This window comes from Mesoplodon densirostris, chromosome 1, assembly GCF_025265405.1.
Source record: "Mesoplodon densirostris isolate mMesDen1 chromosome 1, mMesDen1 primary haplotype, whole genome shotgun sequence".
Taxonomy (NCBI): Eukaryota; Metazoa; Chordata; class Mammalia; order Artiodactyla; family Ziphiidae; genus Mesoplodon; species Mesoplodon densirostris.
In genome coordinates, this window is record NC_082661.1 from 77,125,033 (window position 1) to 77,141,067 (window position 16,035).

At 39.9% G+C, this 16,035-nt stretch overlaps 1 protein-coding gene across 3 annotated transcripts in view; it reads left to right on the plus strand.

Annotated features, from left to right (window-relative positions):
- Nucleotides 1–15,095, plus strand: part of EGF (epidermal growth factor) — a 97,353-nt gene extending 82,258 nt beyond the window's left edge. For all 3 annotated transcript variants that reach the window (XM_060088520.1, XM_060088528.1, XM_060088533.1), the window contains 6 exons: nt 1,086–1,230; nt 6,434–6,601; nt 9,907–10,024; nt 12,780–12,857; nt 14,782; nt 14,845–15,095. In XM_060088520.1, coding sequence (XP_059944503.1) covers nt 1,086–1,230; nt 6,434–6,601; nt 9,907–10,024; nt 12,780–12,857; nt 14,782; nt 14,845–15,095 — 761 coding nt within the window. The remainder of the gene's footprint in view (nt 1–1,085; nt 1,231–6,433; nt 6,602–9,906; nt 10,025–12,779; nt 12,858–14,781; nt 14,783–14,844) is intronic.
- The last annotated feature ends 940 nt before the right edge of the window (nt 15,096–16,035 follow it).

Here is a 16,035-nt window from a genome sequence, read left to right on the forward strand (position 1 = left end):
TTTGCAGAGGAATTGTTGTTTTAAATAAAATTGGAGTTTCAAGGGATATCAGTGTTCATCTATGCCATCTCTCCAGTTTCAAAATGGTTCTATTCCATTCTAGAAATTTGACATATGTAATTTGAAATTCTTAATAAAACTGCATTTAATTTTATTAAAAAAGTCAGTATTTCTTGATCTGAATTAGAACTTTAAAAAATGTTAATAACTGTCGCTTCCTGCTTCCTGAACCCTCCCCCATAACAGCAGTATCTTCTTACCATCAGTACCCAGAAGGGGAGCTGGCTTCATAGACCATAGAAGCCAGGGTCAGCTAAGTCATTGCCAGCTATTTACCTGTCTCAGCTCTGCAAGCAGAAAACATCCTGAGAAAGAAGGTTCTGCACTTGCTCGGGTCTCTGTTTTTTTAGCATATTATTTTCTCAAATAATTTGCTCTTCTTAAAGGTACTGAAAGATTCCTAATATTTATATAATCAGCTATACACCCTAATGTTTTCCTTTTAAAGAGCAGCAAACCATTCAATAAAACGGACTTCCCCACTTTGGCATCCCCTCTGTTATGGTAACATTTCCTTTCTGTCAAAGTTGCTAGTCTTGTCTTTGAGGGCTCCCCTACAACTTAAATAGTTTTTAGAAGAAAGTCTCGTGTGGGAGAAATTTTTGAGACTCCCAGGAAACTAGGAGTAGTGGACTGTGTAGTGGTAGGTGGTTTATAAGCTATAAAGAGATACTGTTGTTCAGTGAGACACTCTTAAGCTAACTGCTTTTTCACACAGCGTGTGTTTTTGGATGATGGATGTGCTTTTATAATGAGATCTGCACTCGGAATTCATATGGTCTTGGGATTGACCATTCTCTTACAGCTTCCAACATGCTTTATGTCAAATAATGCTGAACCTAAGGAAAGAATGGCTGGCTCCATGGTGAAGGACACGAGGTCTGGTTAAGAAAGTGAAACTGTTGTTCTAAATCACAACTATTGTTCTATCTCACAAATTGTTCACAGAAACTACTTCCTGATATTGATATCTGAAAGACCCCAATCACTTCAGAAAGTAAAAGAAATGCCTTTGCTTCTTCTAGACTCGACTCCACCCTCTCATCCCAGGGAGGATGGCCGCTCTCCTGTGAGAAATATTTACCCCGAATGTCCCCCGTCCCATGATGGGTACTGCCTCCACGGCGGTGTGTGTATGTATGTTGAAGCAGTAGACAGCTATGCCTGCAAGTAAGTCAAGCTATTTTTCTGATGGCACAGAGAAATGATATTGCAGCCCATAACTTTTAGCAGATTCAGAAAACCTATATTGAGATTTTTCTATAATTAGGCTTTTCCATAGGGAAAAATATATAATTTATATATGTAACCCTATATTTACATATATAAATTCTGTGTGTGTATTACACCTTTCTTGCATATTTCACCATCCCCCGCCCCTAACCCGGTGCTAGTGGTAAATATTAATTGTAAGGAACTGGTTATTTTCCCTCTTATTTAAATAACTTGATGTTACTACTGGTATAGGCTGGGGATTAAACTGAGAGAATTTCTTAAAACTTTGATTTATTTTCTGCCAAATAGATGGAGCACATCAATGCTATGTTTCTGAATTTTAAAAAGTGTTATATATATTCACACTGGACTTCTTGCCTTCATTGCTCAAAACTAACACATTTTTTTCCCTCTTTACTTCCTAATAGTTGGCATTTACATTTTTGTTGTTTGGTAACAACTGCTGGATGCAGCCATGGCTGCCTTTGCTCTGCTTTTGTCCTCGTGATGGTTTCGGTGGGCTAAGTGTCAACCTGAAGAGAGGGTTCAAGGAAGCCCTGGAACTTTGAGGTGTTCCCACCGTACTCACTCAGAAACCATGCCCCTCAGTTTTTAGTAAAAACCACACCCAGAAGATCTAGTTTTGTATCAAATCTTACTTTTAATTACTTTCATAATTTGAAGGCAATCTGAGGGAATTGATAGATACTGAAAAATGAATAGGTCTCCTATGGCTGGACTCCTGACTCATTGATAATTTTCTCTGTGCCTAGTGAAGGAATGATGAAATACTTCGATCCTCACGAAAAGATGCTATAAGCTTCGAGGCTTTGATTATTTTATCACTAATAATCAGCAGAAACATAGTCTAAATTATAAGAAGAATAAGTTATATTCTGTGACAAAGTATATGGCCTTGCATTATAAATCACATCAGCCTGACACAAACAGACACAGTGAAAAATGCTCATGAATATTAGCAAACTGACTCAGTTCTAATAGAAATCTGCTTTCATATTCATATTTCATGCTGTGATTTTCTAACCTAAGATAAATTTAGTACTTAATGATAATCATCCTTGATTTGATAATAAGAATCAAATTGTTTTTACCTGTTCATGGTTTCTTGTTGTTACAGATAATGAAATTATGAAAACAAGTGTCCTAGCAATGGTTTGTGTTTCTCTCTGATACTTTAACTTTGGGTTATTAAAGACATTATAGACCTAGAGTCTGTCATACAAAGTGAAGTAAGTCAGAAAGAGAAAAAACAAATACCGTATGCTAACACATATATATGGAATCTAAAAAAAAAAAAAAAAGGTTCTGATGAACCTGGGGCAGGACAGGAATAAAGACTCAGATGTAGAGAATGGACTTGAGGACATGGGGACGGGGAAGGGTAAGCTGTGACGAAGCGAGAGAGTGGCGTGGACGTATATACACTACTAAATGCAAAATAGATGGCTAGTGGGAAGCAGCCGCACAGCACAGGGAGATCAGCTCGGTGCTTTGTGACCACCTAGAGGGGTGGGACAGGGAGGGTGGGAGGGAGACGCAAGAGGGAGGAGATATGGGGATGTATGTATATGTATAGCTGATTCACTATGTTATAAAGCAGAAACTAACACACCATTGTAAAGCAATTATACTCCAATAAAGATGTTAAAAAAAAAGAGGACATTATAATAAGAAGAAGGGTACTGCAGGGTTGCCTATTGCAGTCAGCACGTTAATTTCATTTGGACCTGATAGCAGCAATTCATTAAATGATTTGTGAACTCTTTAGCACACTGCTTTCTTTTCTGTCATTAAATCCTGATGAATATATCACATTCCCCTAATAATGTTTCAAACACGAGTTGCTACAAAATGACAATTAAGTGGGATCTAACACTTAAATTTAAGGACCTTTAATCAAAAAGCAACATCTAAAATATCACCAGAGTTCCCATTAATCTGGATCATAACTTTGTTTTTGAATTCTATATTTAATAAAAGTGTGGTTTAATCAGATGTCCAACCCTTCCCTCCTTCCCTGCCCCAATGACCTCACCTTGTAGTTTTTTAATTCCATAATAACACATCTCTAAGGAGTGCTTCCCAGTCCAGCTTTTATTAGAAACACTTCACAGGCATCATTCCACACAGAGTGTTCTTAACATTGTGAGCACATTAATAAAGGAATGCGCTTCCTTCCTTGTTTGGAGGCAACGAAAGCTCCCCTCAGATGCAGGACCCGCTGGCTGCCCCGTGGATGCAGAGGATGTGAGAACTGGAAGTCTCCACACCCAAGGTCCTCCTCACAGATTCCCCGCTCTGGGGATTCTCAGAGGACCCCAAACCTCCTGAGCACAGAAGAGGTCCTCATTCATTCTGGTTTGGCTTTGAACCAACCCACACCCTATGGGGCAAGTCTTCTTCAGCCCAAGTTCTCCCAACAGCGGTGCTGTGAAATGTTTCATGAAAAAAGGGTTGTGAATGGGCAGAAGACCTAAATAGACATTTCTCCAAAGAAGGTATACAGATTGCCAACAAACACACGAAAGGATGCTCAACGTCACTAATCATTAGAGAAATGCAAATCAAAACTACAATGAGGTATCACCTCACACTGATCAGAATGGCCATCATCAGAGAATCTACAAACAATAAATGCTGAAGAGGATGTGGAAAAAAGGGAACCCTCTTGCATTGTTGGTGGGGATGTAAATTGATACAGCCACTATGGAGAACAGTATGGAGGTTCCTTAAAAAACTACAAATAGAACTACCATACGACCCGGCAATCCCACTACTGCGCATATACCCTGAGAAAACCATAATTCAAAAAGAGTCATGTACCACAATGTTTATTGCAGCACAATTTACAATAGCCAGGACATGGAAGCAACCTAGGTGTACATCGACAGATGAATGGATAAAGAAGATGTGGCACATATATACAATGGAATATTAGCCATAAAAAGAAATGAAATTGAGTTATTTGTAGTGAAGTGGATGGACCTCAAGTCTGTCATAACAGAGTGAAGTAAGTCAGAAAGAGAAAAACAAATACCGTATGCTAACACATATATATGGAATCTTAAAAAAAAAAAAAAAAAAAAAAACGGTTCTAATGAACCTGGGGCAGGACAGGAATAAAGACTCAGATGTTGAGAATGGACATGAGGACATGGGGAAGGGGAAGGGGAAGCTGGGACGAAGTGAGAGTGACATGGACATATATACACTACCAAATGTAAAATAGATAGCTAGTGGGAAGCAGCCGCATAGCACAGGGAGACCAGCTCGGTGCTTTGTGACCACCTAGAGTGGTGGGATAGGGAGAGTGGGAGGGAGACGCAAGAGGGAGGGGATATATGTATATGTATAGCTGATTCACTTTGTTATACAGCAGAAACTAACACACCATTGTAAGGCAATTATACTCCAATAAAGATGTTAAAAAAAAAAAAAAAACCTAAAGAACTAGTGGAGCCTGGCATGCCCTTGTGAAATGCTGGCTGATTGCTCTGGACCGTATAAGGCTGAGAGGCTTTGATATTGCAGCCTCCTGGGCTCCCAGTTCTCTTGTCACGTGCTTGGCATATTCCTTGAGACCCTAAGATCTATGAGAGGATTGGAGATGTGGCCTATTAATATCTAAACAGTTTAAAAGTGGCTGGTAGGCGTTGATAGTAAACGTCTATAACCAAGGACAGCTAGAATTAAAACAGCATCCAGGAAAGCCGGGAATAGCCTGATGGTCCTTTATGCTTCCTACACTCAGATCCTGCATTCTCTGGTAGGATCACTTCTAGAAGAATAGTTCTTCAGAGGTGCATGGAACTTAAAACTCTTTTTGGAAGTGGCCCAATGTAGTAGAAAGAACACAGACTTTGAAATCAGAGAACCATTTGAATCAAACCTGCCATTCACTAACTGTGTGAAAAATTACTTAACTCCTTTGAATCTCACTTTCCTCATCTATAGAATGGGAATATGCCATCAAAAATAAAATGAGTAAAAGTGCCTAGTACAATATCAGAAACATAAGGTGCATAACAAACACTAGTTACTTTCCCTGCTGTCTTTGAAAGTGACTCGCCAAAGCTCCTATAACCAACTCAGGTAGAACTAGGACTAGACTTGAGACCTTCTGGGCCTTCATCCATGACTTCATCCATGATGCATGCTTCATCTAACGCCTTTCCCTTGCTGCCTCTTCCCCCCATGGGGACTGGTATCAGTCCTCTGTGTATTCATTCCTTTACCTCCTTTTGGAACAAAGTAGGGACATGGATATACATACAGAGAGTAGATCCAGGGCCAAGGTGAAGAAATTCCTAACAAGTGAGCAACACAAAATTTCTAATAGAATATTTTTAAAGTTTATGCTCTTACAAAGAATAATAAATATAGTTCTACCCAAGATCCTGAGAGTTTTGGAAGCATGTGTTCCCAGTAGATGGCAGCATTGTTTCATTTACTTTCATCTAAAGGTTTGCAGCCTGTGTTGCCCGCTGGTAATTCCAGTAACAATTTCACTAATGAAACAGCAGGATGTTGGTGAATGCCCTTTTTCCTCCATTTAGTTTTTCTCCCTTGAAGAAGTAGGCAAATGCTTGTGTGTCACCACCGAGTCCTTTTGAGTCTGTGATTTTAAAAAAGAAGGAAAAATGATTTCCTCTGCAGACTAGTCTATGCTTCCAGTTCAGAGACTACTCAACATTCTTTTACAACCTGGTCTCAAGTGAAAGACTCTGCTTTGAATTCTTCCTCCCTTTGACCTATACTCATTGCAGTCTGGCTGAACATTTGTTCAAAAACTCCCTTGGCTCTCCGGGCAGGGTTGCTTTATGTTGGTCTTAGAGGAAGCTTCACAGGATTTTAGCCTAACAGAAATTGATCTTTAATCAATGTTCTGCAGTGCCTTATAGAGGCGGTATGCAAATAATCCCCCATTAATCCCAGGGCCAACAGAACAATGGGGGAAGTCTGTGTTGCATTAACTTGTAAATTAGAGTGCTTTCAACTGACCCCTGATGGATTTTCCATATGTCCAAAGAGCTGAAGCTGAAATGCAGCGGTTGAGAGACGGCTGGATATTGAGTGCAAAAATATAAGCGCTTTCGGCCTTGACTCACTGCTGACCTCTGTTTGTATGTTGTCACAGCTGTGTCGTTGGCTACGTCGGGGAGCGATGTCAGCACCGAGACTTGAAGTGGTGGGAACTGCGCCATGCCGGCCACGGGCGGCAACGGAGCATCACCGCGGTGGCTGCCTGCGCAGTGGTGCTGCTTCTACTACTGCTCCTGGGGCTGTGCGGGGCTCAGAAATACAGGTGACTTTGCTTCCTTTGGAACTTTCAACCTCCTTCTAGCTCCTCCCAGGGGCTTCTTGAGATGAGCTGCTTCTACACACTTATTTCATTTAAAAACTGGAGTAACAGTAAAAGAAAACAAAAAATGGTCCAGGATTTCATTGCTCTAAAACATCAGTGGATTTATTGTTCCATTCCAGTCTTTGTCCATAAACCTATGTAGTTTACTGGGTTGTTATTTAACCTCACACGTTTTTATATTCCACTTTTTTTCTTTTAGCATCATGTGCTTCCTCTCACACCATCCCCAGCCTGTATAACTATAATTTTTCATGGGTGCCATCCATTGAGTTGATTTCCCACAAAGTATTAACTTCTGTTCAAGAAACTCAGTTATCTTCCCTAACTTGGAAGGAAGTTTCGGGTCCTTGGAGTTTATGTTTTTAATCATTTCAAGTTAAAAGTTTAGAACTGTGGAATGATAATATTTACACATCTATTAAAAAAAACCCCACTACATTAGGGTGAAGGAATGGGCATCACACTGTTTGCTCATTTTCCACTTTCTTAAAAAGTAAGACAGCAGGGCCTCCCTGGTGGCGCAGTGGTTGAGAGTCCGCCTGCCGATGCAGGGGATACGGGTTCGTGCCCCGGTCTGGGAGGATCCCATATGCCGCGGAGCGGCTGGGCCCGTGAGCCATGGCCGCTGGGCCTGCGCATCCGGAGCCTGTGCTCCGCAACGGGAGAGGCCACAACAGTGAGAGGCCCACATACCGCAAAAAGAAAAAAAAAAAAAAAAAAAAAAAAGTAAGACAGCATCCTCCACTATCCTCAATACAGAAAAGCATTTTATGCACCGTTGTAGTTTGTCTGGCATATATGACTTAATAAATGCTTTTTGTTATTGTTATGATTTTCCATGAACTGTAATCTTCCCCAGGGAGTCACACGTTCCAAATCCTTTTCTATCTTGAGACACAGGATTCTCAGGCAAAAACTTGAAATTTTAATTCAGTGGTTCATCAGTAACCATTGTACTTTTTAGCCTGGTGTTCAATCAATATCTTGGATATCTGTAGGAAGAATATTGAATAATCACCGTTTCATCCCATTGGACAGAATGCCAAAAGGAAAGTAGATGATTGGCAAATAATGTAGAGAAAAATGGAAGGAAGAAACAAGTCCAAGTGTACTGTAATTATTAGGTATTTTTTCTTCTTATTCTATGGACTATGACATAGTAAGTAATATGCTGCTAAGTTCAAATTAAAACTGCCAGTTTAAATATTGCCACGTCACTAATGTACACTAATAAATACAGATCTATAATTGGGTTTATCAGTTAGGTGTGTTTAGCAATTTTCTTTAAAGAGTTAAAATCAGTTATTCCTCCCTTTGTGTCAGTCTGACCTGTTTTGTCTAGATTGACTGTCCGACACTATTTGTCTTGTGTATCTCTGAAAAGACTGTTTGTGGAACTAAATAATTTTAAAAGTATTGTAATATTATTACTTCATAAAACTTGTTTGGGGACTTCCCTGGTGATCCAGTGGCTAAGACTTCGCTTTCCAATGCAGGGGATGCGGGTTTGATCCCTGGTCAGGGAGCTAAGATCCCACATGCCTTGCGGCCAAAAAACCAAAACATAAAACAGAAACAATATTGTAACAAATTCAATAAAAAAGACTTTAAAAATAAAACGATTTCTTGGAAGGTAAAAAATAAAAATAAAACTATTTCTTGGAAGGACTGCTTTGTAAAAAAATCAACAGGAAGTATTATGTCACAAACTATAACTTGCAACTTTGGAACTGTTTATATTAACCACTTCAATTTTTTTCCTTGATGCTTTTGATTAAAAATAATAACCCACACTATTTCCTGATGGGGTTCCATCTGTCTCATGGAATTCACAGCTCCTGGGATGGGGCTTCCACAGCAGCCCCTACCTTCCTTATTGTCCTTCCTCCAATGGTGAGACAGGCCTGTTTGACTGAGGGTTACACTCCTAGAGGGAATTAAGATGCCATCTGCTCCGGGATAGCAGCATTATTTTGGAATCTTGAGGCTGGCTGGTGGTCTTCCCCACCACCTTTCCTTCATTGGTTTCCCTTAAATGGCTGCTCAGTATGTGATGTACCTGTCTCTCTCCCTCTCAAGGCTATGCCTTGAGGACAGGGATCCCACTTTCACGTTAGATCTCCCTCCCTTTCACCCCCTCCCCCAGGGCATGACACCATGCCTTGCATAAACCTGGAAGGAGCCTAGGCTTTGCATCCGTCGACTGAAAAAAAAAAAAGCACAACGTGAGAGTTATGAGTTAAGTTTTATTTGGGGCAAAATGAGGACTATAGCCCAGAAGACAGCATTTCAGATGGCTCTGAGAAACTGCTCCAAAGAGGAAGGGGGCAAGGTCAGTATATATGTGACTTTGGTGAAGGGGGAGTACAGGCAATCAAGCACATATTTTTTGTGGAAGGTTGCTTCTAGTCTCGTGAAGGTTACTGCTACTCATGAGGAGGTGACGTCACCATGAAGGATCTTAGTGCTTTGCTAGATACAAGGAGATGCAAGAATTGGGCTCATAAAATCTTTTCCTGAGACTATCTAATTATCTAAAGACCTGTTCTGCCAGTTTTTCGCAGAGCACAGAGTGCCTCATTCCTGATCTCCTCACTGAACTCCTTTCAGTGGGTGTTGAAGGTCAGCAGCTGCTGCAGCTCGTGATGTAATCCTTGTAGAGGTAGATGGCAGGTGCCAAGATGTAGTTGGCACAGCATTGTGACCCAGCTCCTGGGCTGCCCTTGGTAGCTGTGTGCCTTGGGTTCATCACTACTATCTTCCAGTCCCACTGGCTTCACTTGTAAAATGAAGCTAATATAGTGTGTGTCACACAATTGCTGTGGTACTATTTCCATGGGCGTCCCCTCCCCACAAATTCTAAGTCCGTTTAGGTAGAGATTTTGTTGTGTTATTTTTCCATTCCTATGTCTCCAGGACTAGGACAGGGCCTAGGATATAGTTAGTACTCAATCAATATGTCCATGAATAAATGAATGAATGAATGCATGGCTTCCCGCCCACCCCACGCCCTCCTACCCTTTGTCACGGCACCTTGGAAAGAGTGAAGCATCATCTGGAAAGTAATGCAGATAAGGATGCCTTAAAACACAAAATTAGTCTCCTAGTTTCCTTAATACTTATTCTCTCCCATGCATTTTAAGTACCTAAATTTCAGTAGCAAAAGTAGTTGTCCTTGACCATCACTGAATAGGCTACTGTTTTATTTTGTTTTGAGATTGTCTGATATTTTGGCTCTATGGCAGGACTCAGAGGCTGCTATCGAAAAATCCAAAGAATCCTTATGAAGAGTCGAGCAGAGATGTGAGCAGTATCAGGCCTTCAGACGACGAGGCTGGGATGTCCTCTTGCCCCCAACCTTGGGTAATGTGACCACAGTACATGAAGCAAGAAATTAACTACATGAAGCAAGAAATGTAAAGCAGTAAAGCTTTACGTTAATCCCAGTTCATTTTTTTTTCTCATTCTTCACTGAGTTCAGAGAGACTGGAATCTATTATAGCTTCCAGCTGGTGTTAATGTTACCTAACACCACAGCAAGTGGGAGGTCCTGGGTGGGCAGTGAGGGTGGAGGAACTGTGTCCTAAATTAAAGTAATCAGATAAGCTAAACTAGTGCCATAATATAATGCAAGAGACATTTATGGGATCTTTTTTCTAGCATGTACTTTCTTGCTATAACTTGGCTTTTTATGTGTTTGTGAAAAGTCTTTCCCCATTTTTAGGCGATCCCTTTCAGATGGATGTCTTAAAAACCCAAGATTATGCTCCTAATTTTGTTAAAATTTCTTTTCTCACACACATTTTAAGTCCTTAAACTTCAGCAGCAAAACATTTGCCAGATTTAGCAAATAAAAATACAGGACACCTAGTTAAATTCATGCTAATACGGAAAGTTCAATTTTAAATTCAAATTTTACTGGGTATCCTGTATTTTATCTGGCAACCCTGTATATTTTCCAAAAAGCATAGTAATTGCGAAGTTCAAAATGCTTCATAGATCATCCACTTCAGCAATTGATCTTAGAACACTAGAGGGCAGACTTGGGACAGGCTCTCTTGAAATTGCTGGAATTTCCATTTTCAGAATCCCGTCAGAGATAACTTGACTGGTTCAGTGTGTGTTGTTGGTATCACTTGTGGTATATGTTGTGGAAGAGGCTGGACTATATGGCAGGTCCGTGGTGAATTGAAACCTGTGGGCATGTAGGGAAAAGTTTATTAGGGAGAGGTTGTCAAGGGGCAAAGGCATCATTTGGGGTCCTTCCCACATCACTTCTCCCACTCTCCAGCCTCTACTTCATGTACATTTCAGAGAACAGCTTTCCTGTGGCTATGCTTTTGACTAACAAGTGACCATCTGTTTCTGCCTGTTGTACGCATTCAGTGTATACTTATTTTTTGGTGGAACTTGAGTACAGAAATACAATAAGAAATGTGAATTCTGGCTTTACTCTTCTAACCAGTTGGCTAATTTTCAGCAAGTCACTGAACCCCTGTTTCTTCATCAGGATTCCAAGGAGTTTGGATTACATGAGCTCTAAGATCCCTCCTGTCTCTGGAGGTTCCCTAAGTGTGTGGTTCTGGGTGGACTTAGTTACAGAATGTCCTCAGTTCTTTGAACCTTCATGACTTGTGGACTCTTTAATTTTCCAGATCTCACTGTCAGCCTGTATGTTACTTCCTTCAGGTTTTGGGTAGCAAGTTTAGTTCATCTTATTTAAATCATGGGAGAGAAGGAGAAACACAATCTGTATCTTATTTCTTTAAAAATCAAAAACACTTGCTGCTGTCATGAGCAGCATGCTGTCTCAGGGCTGTGGTAAGAGGTTCAGTCTCCCAGCCATCAGAACTGTCATTGACACCAACTGCTGCTGCAGATATCAGTGTGAGTGGGAGAGAGCTGAGCACCCAAACTAGGAGGAGAAGCAGCAGAAACAAACTTGGTTCCATCAGCTGCCTTCCCCAACCCAGGCCAGAATCCTGGAACCTATGTTCTTCTGGCAGAGAGGCATGTGGTTGGAAAACTGGCAGTGCAGTGGACTGGATTTTAACTTGAGCCAGAAAAATGGTCATGTGCCCTTAAACAGTGGGTCATGTATTAGTTTTGCAATGAGTTACTGCGGGAGACCATCAATGAGGAGGAGGTGGAGAAGGGTGATTAGTGTTGTGGAAAATAAGAAAATGAAAACGTATTCAGATGATCCACCATTCTCTCACCAACATTTCTCTCCCTAATCGACTCTACTCATTTTAATTCCTATACTTTTCTCAAGGAGAAATATGACCAAGGAGATTTTTTTCTATTCTCTCTTCCTCGTTGTATTTCTGAGCTATGGGCTCATTATGTGGAGGGTACATTTCTGAACCAGTAGAGCATTGGTTCAGAACCTTGGGACAGTCTCTCTGCTGGGTTACTGATTGGCAAGGAAGGACTTCACCAAACTGCATCCTTCATCCTGGGGCATGGGGTCACTTCTTTTCTCTCCTTTTATCTTTGATCTACTTTAATCTCTAATCTACCTGGTGTGAATGTGAGCCAGTGAACTCTGGTTAGCCTGCATTGCAAGTGCCCAATCGAATGTGGACAGTACAAACAATGACAAAAATAATCATTTTGTTGACCAAAGAGAAATAATGTTGTTTTCTGAGACTGCCTTTTAGAATTCTGGTTCCCAAGCTGTTCAAGCATGAAAAGACATTTCATGGATCCCTGCAAAATAGTAGTTGCATTATTAGTTCTTATTACCCACTAATGAGCCCAGATTATTCAGAACTTGATAGCATGTTTAAGTGAATTTTCCTAATTAAACACACACACACATTTGAAAAGTTGGAGCACATACATGTGCGAGATATTATTCGTCTGGCCTGTGGGCAATGCTTAGAACACTTGTGGATTCATGTATGGGTAGTGCTAGTTGCTTTAACAGAGAGTAACAGAAGTTTTCTAACTGAAAACTGAATCTTTAGTTAGCCAGAGAGACAAATTTGACAGGGCCTTTCTTTTGGCTTTTACCTTCTATAGGTGGACATGAAGCCATAGATTTTATTTAACGTATGTTGAGATAATTTATGGATTTTAACAATGTCCTCTCTCTCCCTTTTGTTTGCTGCAGTTTGTGGTTATAAAGGAACATCAAAACTTCAGCAATGGGAGTCAACCTGTAGCCCTCAAGGACGGCCTGGTGGCAGATGTTGACCAGTTTTCTTCCCTGGATCCTGGTGAATGATTATCTTTACCTGGATCTTGAATGTTTCCCTGAATGTGAAAAGTCCCATCTACACACAGAAACAGTGAATAGTGAAATTGTATAAGCTGTGTGAGCAGCTGGCTGTATTGGAATGCCATAGAACTTTAGAGAAATATGTTTAGACTAGATTCCTGTTTACCTGAGGTTACCATGTTCACTGAAAACTCTGGTCACATAGCAGTCTGCTAGGTCCCCTTAAGCAAGCACACAACGAGTCACTCCTTATTTTGATTTATATTGGGTTTTGAGGTCATTCTTGGGGTTCGGGATCTATATTGGCAGCTGTAGGTATGGTTCCAGTGAAATTGCAAGTGGCTCCAAGAAAATGTGTTCCATGTTTTAGAAGGAAGGATTCTTGTGAATTTAAGTTGATCTGGGGGTTCTCCTAGGGATTTGCGAGTATTTAAGTCTTATCAGGAGCTAGCCCTCAACCAGATGCCTGGCCGTCTATGAAATCCAGCCAGACCCCTGTGAGAGGGGCTGTAAAATCAACCCACATTTTCAGGCTGTTCTGGAACTCAATCTGCTTCCAGTAGAAATGGAGTTACGTATGATTCGACATAATACTTTTGTCAAGAGTTGTATTAAGATAAATTTCTTGGGCTTGGGTCTCAGATATCATAGTTGTATTTCCTAACTCAGAGGATGAGGTTGAATATGCTTTTTGTATCATAAACCTTCAGAAAGGTTCAGAGAAACTTTGAGCCAACAAAACCAGTTCCTCTGCTAATGAGAGGTGCTTCAGCCCCACTTATATTTTCTGATATTTGCCCTTCATAAATATGCTTATTACCATTCTCTTCTCCTCAGACTTCTTCGTAGAGAGAACATAGGCTTCTTGTTTTGAAAAACTCACTCCAAATCCCCCTCTCATACATGTGTTGCCACGTAACCCAAATTCAGTATAACTTTCTTTCCTAATTTGAGGAAGGCTCTGGATATTAAGGTATGCTTCAGAATTGAATATTAAAACTACAATAAATATTATATATGTATATATATATATCATTACAAGTGTTATTAATCGGGATAATGAAAACATTTAGCATTTTCAAATGTTGTTTGGGTTTTTGTTGTTATTAGTAGCATTTTTGAATGTAATGGAATATCTTGTTTTACATAGTACTTTTTCTTGAGGAGCTAAAAGCAAATAATTCTTCGTTATGAAGATAATCCCCTTTAGAGGTATATATAATGTAATTTTGTAAGATATTCAGTAGCACAATTAAAAGAGTATGGTTAAACTCAGACAAGAACTAAGGACTCAGTTAGCTGAATACTCAGGAATAAATTAGAATCTCTCTCTTTTTACTCATTCTATTGCAAACAGTTTGACCCGTTCTCTATGAGCCACTCATAATACCTGTCTCCCAATATGAGTGATCATATCCACAGTCATGTCCAGCCATCTCATAAATGTCTGTTGTGAAAGTGCGTGTGGAGATTGGAAGTGGGGAGGTAGAGTGGGAAATGAGCTAAAAGATCAAGATTGGCTCTGAGCCAATTCTTTCTCTACCCTGGAAAACCCATTAAGCCACAGGCTATACTAGTGGTGCCTCCATAGAACCATATTCATTGACCTCAGCCAACATCAACTGGTACAAGTTAAGTGCAGAGTACCAAGCTAGGGGATAGGAATGCAAGTGCATTTAAAACCCGAGGTCTGTTCTCAAGTCATTTATGGGCCAAATGGGGACAGAGGAGGTACACAGAGAAAGCTAAGTAGCAATGTCAGGTAGCACAGTCCTTTGAATCATCTTACTAACCAAAACTATTTTAATTTTTTAAAAATTGGGTCCAGAATGGTTTGAAAATGGGTTCATTTGTGTCTCATATTTCAGGCCTACCCTCCAGCCACTACTATTAGGGTCTGTCTTGCTGGACATTGTGAGTGATATGAATACTGAAATATCTTTTTTCTCTTGTATAGGGTCATTGCAACCAACATCATGGAGAAAGGAGCCCCAGATGTATATGGGCACAGAACAAGGATGCTGTGTTTCATCATCCAGTGATAAAGGCTCTAGTCACCAGGGAATGAAGTGTAGCTTTCATCTCCCCTCCTATGGGGCATGGCCCATTGCTGGGGGAGTTGAGAAGTCCCATTCTCTCCCATCAGCTTATCCATTATGGCAACAAAGAGCTCCGGATCCACCACACCAAATGGAGCTGACTCAGTGAAAGCTGGAATTAAAAGTAAGATCAAGAGGAACAAACTGTTATTGATGGATAGTCATACTTCATTTCAAAAGGTAGAGGAAAAAATACAGATTTTCATTCTACAATCTCTACAACTAATCACCTACTCAGCGTCGGAGACAAATACGTATTGTGCTTTTGCTTCTTCCTTCAAGCAGTCTCACTGCAGATTTTCAAGTAAAAGTAACCTGAAGAATCACTGGGTAACTCATTAGAAACCAAAATGGGAAAAGTAGTGCTTTGTAAACTGTGTTGTCTTCAATATTCAATACAGACAGATTTTTTTTTTTTCCTGCAGCCCCAGAAGATATTTGGGGTTAAAACAATCAATCATACAGGTTGGGTCAGTTATAAAGTAATTTCTCTTATCTGGATAGAACATTTAGCTCAATTTTATGAAATGATTAGAATATTAAAATTATTGTTATTGATATAATACATCGGTAGGCATTTAACTTATCATTGGTGTGGTCCATGCTGGTAATTTTGAAGAATGAATTTTGATAAATTAATGAAAAATGTACTAACTCAGAACCTGATTTCTTCCAAATTGGATGGCTTATTTTTCCTTTAAAAATCTTTGAATGAAGCATTTAATTTTTAAAACATTACCCAAGAGACTTCTGTGTTTCTGACATTACTGTTCTTTCCCCCACATAATTTTTTCTCTAATGAAAATGGTAAATTCTCCCTTTGTATGTTTGAACAGAATTTTTACTTATTTTCAACATATGAGATTGTAAGCAAATTGCCTGATTTATTTTAATTTTGGACAGCAATCAATTTCTTCTAATTATTTAAATAAAATCAGCATTAAACATAAACATTTTATTGTACACCTGGTTAAGTAATAAATTATAGTTTAAGGGGATGTTAGAGTTGAAGCAAAGTGATTTTCTAAGCTTGCTATTGTTACTTTACA